We start from the raw sequence: 14,592 nt of genomic DNA, 5'->3' as shown, positions 1-14,592 counted from the left end.
TGTCATCTGAAATGGGGAAAATGGGTATGAAATTGGGGAGTATGAAGATAAACACACTGTTTCTTTGGATAGGAAAAAGTGCACCTGTAGGATGTGGGAATTGACAGGTGTTCCATGCTGCCATGCCCTTGCTGCCTTATTTTACTCGAAATTGGATCCTCTTAGTGTAATATCCAACTGGTACCACAAGTCTGGCGTTGTGAGAAGCTATGAACACTCTATAAAGCCAGTTCCAGGTTTCAAGTTTTGGAAGGTGAAAGAGAGTGATGGAGTGGAGCCTCCTCCTATTGAGAAGAAGATTGGTAGGCCCAAGAAATTGAGAGTAAGAGCTCCAAACGAGCCCAGAAAAGGCAACAAGTTATCAAGGACAGGTCAGATACAAAGGTGTAGTATTTGCAAAAGTGCAAGTCACAAAAAAGGTCATTGCCCTCAAAGACCAAGTTAGGTATGCTTAATTCCATTAATTTAGAAGTGTAAATACTTTGTTTGTTATTCATTTTCTTCAATGCTTTTCAGATGACCCAGGATACACAAGCTTCTTCTTCATCTGTGCCTGCAAAGTTTCATAATAGCTTCTTGGATCCTGCACCAAACAAAAGGTTTGCAATTCCAAATGAGACTCAATTGAGAAAGGAAAACAGAAAAGAAGTTGCAACAGTGGGAAAACAATCCAAGCTTCGGAAGGTGGCCTCCAAGCCATTTAAGGCTCCTCGAGGAAAAGGCAAACTTGAAGATGAACAAGTTGTCCTCAGAAGATCCCCGAGAGGAAAAAATGTTGCTTCAACTGTAGGTTCTACTACTACTAGTTGAAGCAAGCATTTTGGAGGATATTAGGTTCCTTTTCCTATTTGATTGATGAAGATGCAAAACTTTTTTTTTGATGCAATAGTTAGTTTGAATTTGCACTGGTATACTTATGTTTGTTGATGGAAGAACTTGAAACAGATGTTTGATCTTCTCATTCCAGTTTGTTTTCTTAAGTGGCTGATATGATGCTTGTAAAAGATGGTTATTTTTTACAACATTACAATTATGGAATGGTGATGATTGCAGTTATTCTTACGTTCTTGTTATATCATATTGTTATATCATTGTCTGCCAACATCAAGGATTTAATCATGATGATTGCAGTTATTCTTACATTCATATTGCAATGATCCTTGCAAACAGCAAAATACCAATCATGTATGACACAAAATAAGCTCCCTTTCATTTCCAATTTTCAAAACATAGTAGATCGAAATTTACAAAGGCAGACTAAACTAGTGCATAATATGCTATAAACAACCAAGAAACAACCAACATTGCAGTAACCAATCTAGATTTCTTCCTATTTTTGTTTGAATCTTCTTTCAACATTTCAATGACATTCCAAATCTTGGCAAATTCAATCTCCATATCCATCGGTTCCAAGCTTGAGCTTTCCTTATTCTTCATGACCTTCAACTCATTGATAACGTCTTTAGCTCTTTCACTGATTGGTTCGTCAAGCCAATCAAAATAACCAGAATTCTTCATCTAAAACAAGAAAAGGGATTTAATGGCCTAAAGTTCAGCAAATACACAACTAATGGATTCACAAACATACCTTCCAATTTCGGCATCCATAAAATCTCCTACCGGGATTTTCGTCCGTCCACGATGTCATTATCACAGCCCTCAACCTTCTTCCATCAGTTTGGCACTCACAAAACCTTGGATTTTGATGGTCTTGCAACTGACGTCCACCACGCGAAGAGCCCGATCCACAACCACCGGAGACAGAATTGAAACTCATGGCTCCTCACGAAATGCAAGCACACGGTGAATCCCTATGTTAATTTCGCAAAACTTTGAAAGATATTCTCCAATTTGAAGGCAAGCATCGCGATTTAGGGTTCTTCAAACTAACGAATATCCCCAAATAAAAAGGGGGATTTCAGTTAGTTACTGGTGGCCCCGCAGATAAAAAAAAAAGAAAAATAAAATCTGATACGGACGGCGTTATGTTGGCGTTAGGATTTAGGGTTTAATTGTTCGATTTTTATTATCATAGGGGTTTATTTTACACCCCCTTGCCATAAGGTGCTCAATGCCATAGGGGCTTCCACGTTAAGGGCTAATCTGATACTTATCCCATATTTAATTAATTTCTCTCTCTTTCACGTCATCAATAATCACCCCAACCCAACCATATCTATTCTCAATGAATTATCCATGACCACCCAACCACCCAATCACAATAATATGTAATTATTTTTATTTTAATTTTTAAACTTTAAAAATTATTATTGTTAAAAATAATACTCCCTCCGTCCCACCGAAAGTGGTGCGTAATTCTTTTTGGGCTGTCCCATCGAAAGTGGTGCATTTTCTTTTTTGGTAATAATTTTACACTACAAACATTGTGGCCCCACACACATTTACACACCTTTAAACTACAATCTTATTTTTCTTAAATCACGTGCCCAAAAGAAGTCCACCACTTTCGGTGGGACGGAGGGAGTATATAAAATTATGATTAAAAGATGAAAATTTAGTAATTAATAGTGGATAAAATACGTGAAAAGAAGAAGAGGAATTTTGTGTGTGCAAAAATATTGCAAGTGTCATGTAGAGAGAAAAAAAAAAATATATATATATATATATATATATATATATAAATTAAAACCAATCAAAAAGTGACACATGGCTTACCTTTTGAATTGAAAAGGAATACCAGATGGTCTCATTTGGTTTGGAAGAGACTTAGGTCGGTTGAAAACTTATTTATTACTGTGAGTTTTTCTTTTCTTTTAATAATTTAATCTGATGTGGCACGGTCGACCAACCCAACTTGGGCTCCGATATTGGTAGTCTAAGGGCCGTTTGAAAGGTGGATTTAATTACTTGAATTCTGGGACTTCAGGGGTTTATTTGATCCAATGTCGAGTATGAAGGGGTATACGTTCTAGGAGCCTCTCTTAGGGGTGTATTTGTACCTTAACCTAAAAATAAATAAATTTAAAAGTGTCATTTAACTACTAATTCAGAAATTAATATTTTTCCATAACGGTCAAAAATCAGAATAAAAAATTAAGTATTATTTACTTTTTATTTTTTTAAGATGAGTTATTTGGATACAAATCTTTATATCTCTCCAATCCCCAACTGAGTTAAAAAATAGGGGCAAATTTTTTTAAATACCTCATATTAAAAGTTAGAAGTTTTTTTACACCCATTTATAAAAGTATAAGTTTTTTATACCAAAATCAATGAAAAGATTAAAATACCTTTACTATATATTAAAAGAAAAACAAATAAGAAAACAACAACACACAAACCCTGCGGTCCCTCCAAATCTGTCCCCACCCTCTCTCTCTCTCTCTCTCTCTCTCTCTCTCTCTCTCTCTCTCTCTCTCTCTTTTGTCGAGTTCAATTTGCAAACACAACGCACAACACACGATAGACTCTAATGAGTAGAAATCGAGTAAAATCCGACCATGATGAGGAAGAGACGGCGTCAGAAAGTATGGAAAAAACAATAATCTACAATGAGCCATTGGTGAGTGCCCTAAGTTCATACAACGATTTTTTCTTTTTCTTTTTCTGAAAATCTATGGTTTTAAATTGTGTGTTTATGTCCATTAATTTGAAAATGTACATGATTGCATGAGTATAGGAAGTGTTATTGCTAAAATTCAAATGGTCCCCTCCTTCATGTTATAGCCCGCCAATTGAAAGGTGATATTATACCCCCGGACGAGTTGCGGTTCCAAATTTCCGGGCAAACCCTCCGTTTCACTGCATGGGATTATGCTTGCATCACTGGGCTCAAATTTTTAAGCTCAGATTTTGATCCTCAAGGCAATCATCTTCTCCGACTCTTGGAGGTAGCACAGTATTGGGAGCAAAACCCAAACAAGAGCAAGAGCAAGAGCAAGACACTTTTCAAGCTAGTTGTAATACTCCGTATATTTTTATAATATTTTTATTAATATATATCTATTAAAAGAATTAAATAGCTTGAAATGCTATTTAATTATTTGAGTATTACCTACTAATGAGTTAATTGGTTTAGTAATTAAGAACAATTACTAAATCAATAGTGTGAATAATATGAGGATATTTATTTATTATTTTCGTGAAGGTGAATAGTTGTTGATAGATAGCTTTATTAAATTTTTGTAATTGGAAAATATTTATTTAAGTGTATTTTTAAAAGAATTTTTTTATTTATAAATTAATTTATTAATACACTCTTCCATTGTCACACCCCAATTCTTGAATGAATAAATGTAATCGAGGTGCAACTAATTCATATAAATAAACAAGGAACAACCTTATTAAAACCCGAATAATAAGATAACGAGTCGGGCTAGGCCCCTTTGGATCACAAGTTTTGTTTCATGTTTCTGACAACCGACGTTCATTAACATAAAACTAGAAATTTTAAATTGAAGCTCGACATGAAGTCATCTTAAGTTGGGAAAACAAAAGACGGATATGAGTAATTGCTACAGCGGAAGTCTAAAATAGGAATTTAACCCTAGCCTCAGCTCCGTCCCGTCAGCACCAGCCAGCCAACTTGAAAACATTTGAAAGTATTTTTGGGCTAAGTACTAATGTACTGGGCATGCATTTTCTGAAACATTTCATATTTTAATAAAGACAGTTTATCCAATCATAACTTACATAACTTAGAAGGTTTTAAATTGAAAGGACTTCTAAGCATGTTAAAATAATTTCTTTCATTTGTGCGCACATGTCACACTCCCTTTTCGTTACTTGCTGTGATCCTGGACCTTTTAGCCACCGACGGATCCATTACTCCCGCTTGCTTGAACTGAGGGCGTAACCCAGCCAAGTTCCCATTTGGGACCCAATGCTCCGGAACACATCCCGTCGAGCACCCTTATAACGCCTCATACATGATTAGTGCCCGATGGAGATCAACCCACCAGGTCAGCTAATAGGTGTACACAATTCTCAAATAACGTGTTAGGTCAAGAGAGAACCTCGATCGATTCATTGTTGCGAGCCTTAAACGGAGCAGAGTGCACAAAATATTTTATTGGATAAACAGTTTGCATTTCATTGAAACATTTAGAGCTTAATAACTCAATCATACTTTATACATTTGGAAAGTAAGCCCACCTGGATAAGCAAAGCCTGAAGATCATACACATATAAACCTGTCTTGGAAAAGTAGCGCTAATCCTCCTGGTCATCACAAAGCCTACAAGAAATTCTATTCTTAATAGGTCTCGTGAAGCTAACTTAATATCTTGGGGAAAATGCTTAACATTCTATGATTCATCACGCCGAGTTTCAAAATTTAATAATAAAGATTGAAAACTAACTCTTGAGCTAAGGACACCAACAATGTCCTTACTCGATTTTCTTAAATAATTGAATTTATAAACAAAATCAATTAAATCATAGATACTTTCATTTGCAAAAATATTTAATGCAAATCATTTCATGCTCCACTCATATAATAAGTAATTCATACTTAATATATGCACATAATAATAATATAATATTAGTATGCAAATTATTCCTTAAAATAATAATTAATCAACTATTAAAAGTCTAGTTAATTAAAAACATATTAGCCCATTATAAATAAATAGAATAGGCCCAAGCTTAAATCAAAGAATCGGTCCAACTTAATAATATAAATTAGCCCACAATTGAAATGAGAAGCCCTTTTGTTAAAAAAATTCGCAGCCCACCTCAAATAAATAAGACGTGGCCCTATTAAAATATTAAAACAAGCCCAAACATTTATTTAAATCGGCCCAAACCCGGCCCAACCTCAAGCTCCCTTTCCCCCCCCTTTTTTTTTTCAGAATCAAACACGCACACACTCTCAGCTTTCTCTCTCTCTCTGCTCACCACCCAGATCCGCCTCTCTCTCTCCCTCGAATCTCCTCCGGCGGCGACCGCCGCCGATCACCCCGCCTTCATCTCCCTCGTCGCACCACACCATTCGGCTCACCAATACCCACGAAAGAAACGGCGAAGCAGCGGCGAGAATCACCGCCTCCGCCTTCCTCCTTGGCGACGGCGAGGCGCCGCCGCCTCCCTCGATCTCTCGTCTTCCCCGGCGAAGCGCCGCCTCTCCTGCGCTCCCCCTGTAAACTCCGACATCGACAAGGCCATCGAGTCTCTCCCTCATCTCCCCTCGTTTCTCCTCTCCCCTGCTCCGGACAGAACGACGGCAGAGCTGCCGCCGCCGAACCCTAGGCTCCCAAATCCGGTCTCCTCTCGCTCCAATTCTCGGCGACCATAGCAGTAGCCATGGCTGCCGCCGATGACAAACGCTACAAGCCACCTGGAACCAAAGGTTCCCAATTCCGACCTTCCCTTTCTAAAATCCGGCGACGACGGTCAGCAGCTTCACGCCACCACCGCCGTGCCCTAGCTACTGCCTCCCTCTTCCCTTTGTTCGGTCCGACAGCAGCTAATAGCCACCGCCGTTGCCGCCCTGACTCCCGACTCTCACATCCCTTCCTCGACAGACACTCTCCAAGCAGAGATACCCCACGAGTTCTATTCTTGTTTTAGTTATCAGCATTTTCATTTCATGCACATATCTTGTGTTCTTGGTACACAAATAAACAAAACATAGGCAACAAAACTATCAGTTCTTATATCTCATTATCTGTATTCTCATTGTATGAAACATTTACATCTCGTTGTCTTTATTGTTATGTAAACTCAGTTATAGATGGACATATGAACAAACATAAAGCTGTATATGTGTGTGTTTACAGCTATGAATTGAAGAAAAACCTTGATAGGAAAGGCTGAGCTTTTTCTTGATGTTATGCCTGAGTGTTCTATTAGTTTGAGGAAGGGCTTTGAGTTGGTGTATCTTTTAGATGGCAGCATCGATTGAGCATTGAGGAAGTTGTCAAGATGTGTTATTGTGTATGTGTTTGCTGTATTGTGAGGAGATGAATATAGGTAGGCAAAACTTGGATGGGATGGAAGCATGGAGTTGGTAGGAGTTCACTATAATTGTACTAACAGTATGGCTTGATGTTTCTTATAGGGTGATTGATCCTTACTTGTACTTTGACTGAAATTGAGGCTTATTTTGAGGAGTAGGTGGTGTATGTAAGGGTGAGGGAGGAATCATGGTGATCGTGGGAAGTAGATGACAAGTGGTAGCATGTGCTCATAGAATAATTTAAACTAAGGCTCAAAATGTGAATAATTAAATCAAGCACACATAAATAACTGAAGACTTCAATTAAAATCTCTATGATATTGAAAATTTTGGATATGTAAAAATCCTTTAAAGTTTGCTTATTGAAATACTAGTGCAACTATTTAAATATTCAATTTATATAAATATGAGATGCACAAGAATTTAAATGACTCAAATTTACAAAAGTTTTGTAATTCATTTTTGTTGGATTAAAATTCAATTCATTCCAAATACTTCGGCGTAAATCATCTTAATCCAAGTTCGAAATAATTTCTAAACTTGATAGAAATGAGCGGGGTATTACATCCATTAAATCAGAGTTAAAGGATTTTTATATATTTTTTCCAAATGGGCCGAGCTGTAGAGGCCCCAAATTTAGTTGTATATGTATATATCAAGTCGATTTGATAAGTGTCTTAGACTAAGTTTATCAGCAACCACCCAACAACCCAACCATCCAACCATCTTCAATATTTAATTAATTTCTCTCTCTTCCACATCACCAATATTCATCCCAACCCAACCACTTCTATTTTTGTTGGTTTATCAATGACCACCCAACCATCCAACTACAACATTATATATAATTATTTTATTATTAGTTTTAATCGTAATAATTTTAATAATATTAAATATAAATTAAAAAATTACAAAAAAAATTAAAATGAAAAAAATAGAGAAACAAATAATAGAAGTTATAAGTAAAAATGATAAATGAGAGAATTTGAAGGTGTATTGAAATATATCAAGAGTGGTCTCTATTTATAGAGAATGAAAAAATATAAATTTTGGTATATTTTTTATTTTTTTTAATATTTTATATAAAAGATATACTTGTTTTTATTAATTATTCTAATAAAATCTACTCACCCAATTAAATGATGACAAGTGTTACAATATGATTAGTTGATAGTTGAGGAGAGAGAGAGACCATGCATGGTCTCTTTTTTCAGAAGGTCGACCGTAGCCTTCACCTCCCTTATCAATTTTTTTTTTTAATTTCAATTATCCTAGGTGGCAAGAGACCTGGTCTCTTCATATGTACCGATAATCCTAGTCTTAGTACTCAATTTTCGAAAAAAAGGAACAAGGATAAAAGGAAATAGGATAATTAAGTACTATATTATTTTAAAATTGAGGAAAGTTCTTCCTTTTCTTCATCCTCAAACAGCCGACTTTTTCCCCAAAAGAAGAACAATCATTTCCTTCTTTCAAGCTAATTTCGTAGAGAAATTTCAAGTGACAGCTCCAATATCTTGAAAGAAAAAGGTGAATTTCTTCAATTCTCTGTTTTCCTACGATTCTAGCTTGAAGAAAATTTGTTCTTTCAATTCTAGGGCTTTCGAAAAACTGGGGATTTAATGTTAGAGTTGAAGTATGGTCTTAATATTGAGATATATTATGTTTTTGATGTTCCTAAGCCGGATTATGGTGATTAATTGTGTTAATTGTTACTTAATTTTGATTTTGCTCAAGTTGGTGTAAATCCTATGTTTGAGTTTGAAGAGCTATGATAAGTTCTTGAATAATTGAGTTCGTATATGTGTTCTTGAGCTATAATTATTTCATATATGAGTATATTATGAATTTACACCACATAGTTTGGAAAATTGATTTTGTTAGTTTAGTGAAAATTAGGGCTTTGAGCTAAGAAGGTTCATATGCTATTGTCTGATGGTTATAGGTATATTATGATGTGATTTTATTAATTATTGAGATTAGAACAGCCCTACTACCCAATTCTTTTATAAAGCTCTATTGTATAAAGAGCAGGGAAGTGATAAAGTTGCTGTTTTTATGCATATGGATGAGATTAGTGGTTTTAATAATTGAGTTTAAATTGAGATCATCGAGATTTTATTTCAAAGAGATTGAGGAGATTGATAAAGTTAGTTTATTAAACTAAATATGTATCTATTCATTGAGAATTGACAAACATCTATGAGCTTATTCTTTCTTTTCTTATTGAGTTAAGAGGAGAGAGTGGTGTTATTGTATTGATGATATGTTGTGAGGAAATGTTAGGATAATAAGTGAATAGCAAATATGAGTTATTGTTGTAATATTATATATATATATATATATATATATATATATACATATATATATTTCCTTACTTATTCTTCATACAAAAAATTCTTTATCTATTTAAAGGTTCCGGCTAGGAACGAGCCTGACACTAGAGTACGAAGTAAGAGAAACATATCAGGTGGGCTTACTAACTCAAGAAACAAAGATGCATACTTTATTATATAAAGTTTAAGTGTATGCATTTATTTTAAAATTGTTGACTTGCCAATATTTGAGATTTGTATGATACCATCTACATAGAAGAACGAATTCGGGTCCTGAGCGAGTCAGGATTTGTGTACACAGAGTGACGGTTAACCTTGAGTTAACTTGTCGTTACGTTTGGGAAGGAGGCCTACTTCTCAACGTGTTTATAGAGATTAGTAGATATGGTACATACTTGTATGAGAACTTAGTCTGCGCAAACACTTTCAATTACTATGTAAAAACAGTTTAGCAAACACAGGTTGCTTTAGAAATCACTTGTGCATTGCTTAAAGTGGCAAGTTCAATATATAACATTATCAAGCAGAGTTTCAAATGTTTTCAGCACATGTTCACTGAGTGCTTTTGGTACTCAGCCCTGCATATCTTTCTAAATGTGTAGGTTAAGTTGGGATGAAGATGGAAGTGTGCTGAGCTTGAACTTTTTCGTTTATGTAAATAATCATAGGCTCAAGATGTTGTGTCTTCATACATAATGTCCAATGATGTACTCCGCTGCAACACTTTAATTCTCTTATCACTTTTGACGTGTTGTAGAATGTTTTAAAACCTTAACCTGTATATGAGCTTGACAAATCTTGGTTAAGATGTTTATTTGGTTTAAACTTCTTTTGTTAAAGTTTGATGGTGACGAACCTCTTGAAATTTATTGATTATATATATGTGAGTTGTTAATTATTTATTTGTCTTAGTTTCCTTTCAATTACTTTCCATCTCTCGTTTCTCCACCCTAGTCGTACGATACCTGGTCTAGCTATCTTTCTCCTAGGCCGGGCTGCGACAAAGTGGTATCAGAGCAGGCCCTTTGCTCTGAGCCTAATTTATTTTGAGTTTAGTCTAGATTGTATCTCTAGACTACTAGGATATTAATGATGAATGCTCAGCACACCATCTCATCCAGCTTAATCAGGTATGAGTTTAAATTATTTTCTTTCTTTTGAAAAAAAAATATGATGTGATTTAAAGAGTTTGAGTTTCTGATAAATGAAATGATGGATGATGCTATTTATGAGATTCTTGGAGTGATGTTTCATTTTAGAATGGATATGAATTTTGTTACATAAATTATGAGATTGTTTTGGATTATTGTTCATTTTAAACTTGTTTTGATTTTGTAAGTGATTTGGATGAATATTTAATTATTCAAGTATGTGTTATTTGAGTGAACTATTTCATTATTTGGGAGATTTATTAGGTGTTAGTTTTTATGGGTATTATGTTAAGCTAAGTTGTAAAAGTTATATTGGGCAGGATGGCTCGTACCCTACGTACCGCGAGGAAGAGGGTTAGTATTAGAGCGACACAGGATGAGATCCGCTGGGAGTACCTCCACTATGGCATGTGTTGGAGAGACACATTGGGGGAATTTCTTGCCCACTTCCACGAGCACTGGTTGGCAGCTAGCATGTATGGGATCTCCTCGTATGATGGCATTATTCGACTGTTGACTCTACTTCCATCCGACTGGAAGGGTTGGGCGACCTCCATTGCCTCAGACTACTTATACTATTATGGTGAGGAGTACGACCTGTATGTAGATTTTCCAAGTTTCGTAGCCGTGGTTAGTTATCAGTATTTCTGCTATGGGGCAGCTCCTCATGGACCATACACGTTACCAGGAGACTACATCCAAGCTGGAGGAGGAATTGCCGATTTCTTACCACGAGATAACCCTGCTCCGTATATGCCGCCTGAGCTAGTTCAGGTGGCCCCACTCCTTGAGTCTGACACTGATGACGAGATAGCTGCCCTACTTCGTTCTCCTACACCGATCTACCTGGTGATTTCCTCGGATAGTGAGACAACTCCTCAACAAACACTCACATCCAATTGTACCACCCTTGGAACCCGCACCCGCGATGAATTTGAAGCTGGACCTTCCAGAACACCTGGTGTACCTCGAGACCATATGGATTCTCTCGGAATGCAGCCAACTGTTGGAACCATACGTCGAGAGCCGATAGATCTAAATCAAGCGGATGTGGTAGTCGACTCGAATGATTCACACGAGGCAGAGACACACAGTCAGACGATACGTGTTTTCTTAAGGAGGGATTTTGCCGGTAAGGGTGTAAGAGTTCACGAGGTTCCACAACATGAGGGCAAGACAAAGACGGAGCCTAGCGAGTCCAGTGCAGCATGAGCAGATGTTAGCTACTCTTTGATGATGGTTAGATAGGAGGTGTAGTAACTTTATGTATGTACATAGATGTATATAGCTATGTGTGGTGTGTAGATGTATATATATGTTTTGATGATACGGATGCGGAGTCCAGCAGACCGCATCGTGGTATAGTACTAGTTGTGATGTTTATATAGTAGAACATCAGGATTAGTACTAGGGATTTTTGTTGTACATATCCCTGCTATTTTGTAAAAGTCCTCCGAGGAGGCAGATTTTACCTGATGATATATGATGATGACCTACGCGGTCATTTAACAAATTTCATGAGTTACTATTTGTTAAGTTACATGTGAATTGCTTAAGTATGAGTTATTTAGCAATGATGATGTATTTAATATAGACTTTGGGTATTGATAATAGAATGCCTCCTAAAAGAAGAAATCGAGAACTAGCAGGTGTATGTGATCAGGAACCTACACCACCTCCATCTCCACCACCTGAAAGGAGAATAAAAGAACTTTTTCTTCGCCAGAACCCACCTACTTTTAGTTGGACTGGAAATCCGACAGAGGCTGAGGAATGGATCCGATCTATGGAGCGAATCTTTCGTTTCCTAAGGTGTAATGATCAAGAACGTCTTTTATGCACATCGTTTCAGCTAAAAGGTTCAGCTGACTACTGGTGGGAGGCTAGGCAAAAGACCTACACTCCGGAATAAATTGAGAATTTGACTTGGGAGCAATTCAAAACTGCTCTTGTTGACAAATATGTTCCCCGAAGTTATCGTAAGCAAAAGGAAATGGAATTTACTAATTTGAAACAAGGAAAGAAGACTGTTGCAGAGTATGACCGTGAATTCTGTGACTTAGCTCGTTATGCTCTATATAAAGTACACACAGATGAAAAGATGTCTGAACTTTTTTGTGCTGGACTAAGACAAGATATCCGAGTGATATTGGCAAGTCAAGATACTTTAACTTATGCTGAAGCTCTGAATAGGGCACTTGACATGGAACTAGCTATGCAACCCGAGAAGGCATCTCAAGCACCAGAGCCACCTCAGTACCAGACGAAGCCACGAGCGCCTATAAATCCACCTTTTGCTAATCAAAATTCAACTCAGAAAGAAAAAAGAAAGTGGGAATATCAAAATCAGCCCAACAAGAGGATATGGCAAGGACCAGGTCAGCAACAATTCCCTGGAAATGTCAAACCACCTCTGGGACAACAGGGAATTCCACCGTGTTTCAAATGCAATAAAATGCATACTGGAATTTGTAAGGCTGGTAATAACAGCTGCTATACATGTGGACAAGCGGGGCATTTCTCAAACCAATGCCCAAATAAGCAACGAGGTAATAGAGTGGGAAGACCGTACCCCAACCCAACTCCAAATCTAAAGGCTATGGAGGGAAATTTTCCACCACCGCAACAACAACATCCACCACATCAACAACAACGACAACAACAGCAGCAACATCAACATCATCAACAACAACAACCACAGAAGCAGCCGCTGAATCAACAACAACACCAACGGATTTTTGACCTAGAGCAGAAACCTTTTGAGAAGAACCAAGGTAATCTGGCAGGTATGGGTCAATTAAAGGGTGTGCCTATCATCGTGTTATTTGATACTGGTGCCTCACATTCATTCATATCATATGCCTGCGTAGATACCTTTGAGCTTAATGTAGAACAAGATAAAAATGAAATGGGGGTAATGACTCCTCTAGGCAAGGGTATCACAACTAAGCACACCTGTCCTAACTTAGACTTTGAGTTAGGTCCCCTTAAGATGACAACGAAATGTTGGCATTTAATGTCGATATGGGACGTGGATATTATTCTTGGAATGGATTGGTTGACGGAAAATTATGCGACGATTCGATGCGAAATGAGAGAAATTTGTTTTCAACCACCAGGAAAAGAACCTACTTGCTTCTACGGTATGGAAAATCAAAAGAGGAAAACACCTGTTATATTATCAGCAATGCAAACCATGAAGTTGTTGCGGAATAGGGAGAATGTAGCATACTTGGTCTATTTGAATAAAGAAGTAAAATCAGAAATGAGCATTGATGATGTACCGGTAGTGCGGGAGTATAAAGACATTTTTCCAGAAGCTTTACCAGGTTTGCCACCGGATAGACAAGGGGAATTTACTATTGATCTCGAACCTGGCGCAGCTCCAATATCTAAAGCACCGTTCAGAATGGCTCCGAAAGAATTGCAGGAATTAAAAATTCAGCTGCAAGAACTTCTTGATCTAGGATTCATTCGACCAAGCGTGTCTCCGTGGGGAGCACCAGTCCTATTTGTCAAGAAAAAGGATGGAACATTGAGAATGTGTATCGATTACCGTGAGTTAAATAAACTCACCTTGAAAAATAAATACCCTTTGCCAAGGATAGACGACTTGTTTGATCAGCTTAGAGGAGCAAATGTCTTTTCAAAAATGGATTTGAGATCTGGATATCACCAATTGAAGATACGACGAGATGATATCCCTAAAACTGCTTTTCGAACAAGGTATGGGCACTATGAATTCGTAGTAATGCCTTTTGGGTTAATCAATGCCCCAGCAGTGTTCATGGACCTTATGAACCGTGTATTTCACACATATTTGGATAAGTTTGTATTGGTTTTCATAGACGATATTCTTATCTACTCAAAGAGTGAAGAAGAACATGAAGAACATCTCAAGACTATTTTGGAGAAATTAAGAGCTGAAAAACTTTATGCCAAGTTCAGCAAATGCGAATTTTGGTTGAGAGAAGTAAATTTCTTGGGGAATATTGTCTCATCAGAAGGAATTAAAGTTGACCCTGCAGAAGTACAAGTTGTGCAAGAGTGGAAGTCACCAACTACAGCTAACGAAATTCACAGTTTCTTAGGCCTCGCTGGGTACTATCGAAGATTTATTGAAGGATTCTCTAAGATAGCACGACCGATGACCCAATTACTCAAGAAAAATACCAAATTTATATGA

At 37.0% G+C, this 14,592-nt stretch overlaps 3 protein-coding genes across 7 annotated transcripts; 2 read left to right on the top strand and 1 right to left on the bottom strand.

Moving 5' to 3' along the window:
• Window positions 1-1,257: 1,257 nt before the first annotated feature.
• On the bottom strand, window positions 1,258-1,777 carry LOC131004297 (uncharacterized). Its single transcript, XM_057930945.1, has 2 exons — window positions 1,589-1,777; window positions 1,258-1,518 (listed from the first exon to the last, which is right to left on the bottom strand). The coding sequence occupies exons 1-2, from the start codon at window positions 1,775-1,777 to the stop codon at window positions 1,258-1,260; spliced, it is 450 nt and encodes a 149-aa protein (XP_057786928.1).
• Window positions 1,778-8,236: 6,459 nt separating this feature from the next.
• On the top strand, window positions 8,237-11,914 carry LOC131004304 (uncharacterized). Of its 5 annotated transcripts, none has more exons than XM_057930953.1 (4): window positions 8,237-8,449; window positions 9,335-9,389; window positions 9,858-9,962; window positions 10,727-11,914. In XM_057930953.1, exons 3-4 carry the CDS (start codon window positions 9,958-9,960, stop codon window positions 11,616-11,618), a joined length of 897 nt encoding a protein of 298 aa, XP_057786936.1. In that variant the 5' UTR covers window positions 8,237-8,449; window positions 9,335-9,389; window positions 9,858-9,957; the 3' UTR covers window positions 11,619-11,914. The 5 variants fall into 5 exon arrangements, with proteins under 5 accessions (XP_057786936.1, XP_057786933.1, XP_057786937.1 ...); XM_057930950.1 differs by having other exon boundaries at window positions 9,858-10,385; XM_057930954.1 differs by lacking the exon at window positions 9,335-9,389.
• Window positions 11,915-12,399: 485 nt separating this feature from the next.
• Window positions 12,400-14,592, top strand: LOC131004296 (uncharacterized). The gene has a single exon (XM_057930944.1). The coding sequence runs from the start codon at window positions 12,400-12,402 to the stop codon at window positions 14,590-14,592; it is 2,193 nt and encodes a 730-aa protein (XP_057786927.1).

The sequence above is a fragment of the Salvia miltiorrhiza genome, unplaced genomic scaffold (genome assembly GCF_028751815.1).
Source record: "Salvia miltiorrhiza cultivar Shanhuang (shh) unplaced genomic scaffold, IMPLAD_Smil_shh original_scaffold_371, whole genome shotgun sequence".
Lineage (NCBI taxonomy): Eukaryota > Viridiplantae > Streptophyta > Magnoliopsida > Lamiales > Lamiaceae > Salvia > Salvia miltiorrhiza.
This window is presented reverse-complemented; position numbering and strand designations above follow the sequence as displayed.

What these genes read in the sequence shown, in the direction of transcription:
- LOC131004297 (XM_057930945.1), bottom strand. Translation starts at nt 1,777, where the DNA reads ATGAGTTTCAATTCTGTCTCCGGTGGTTGTGGATCGGGCTCTTCGCGT. An exon ending in ATGGATGCCGAAATTGGAAG is followed by an intron (nt 1,519 to 1,588) that starts GTATGTTTGTGA and finishes TTCTTGTTTTAG; the next exon opens with ATGAAGAATTCTGGTTATTT.
- LOC131004304 (XM_057930951.1), top strand. Translation starts at nt 10,345, where the DNA reads ATGATGAATGCTCAGCACACCATCTCATCCAGCTTAATCAG. An exon ending in ATCTCATCCAGCTTAATCAG is followed by an intron (nt 10,386 to 10,726) that starts GTATGAGTTTAA and finishes TATATTGGGCAG; the next exon opens with GATGGCTCGTACCCTACGTA.
- LOC131004296 (XM_057930944.1), top strand. Translation starts at nt 12,400, where the DNA reads ATGGAATTTACTAATTTGAAACAAGGAAAGAAGACTGTTGCAGAGTAT.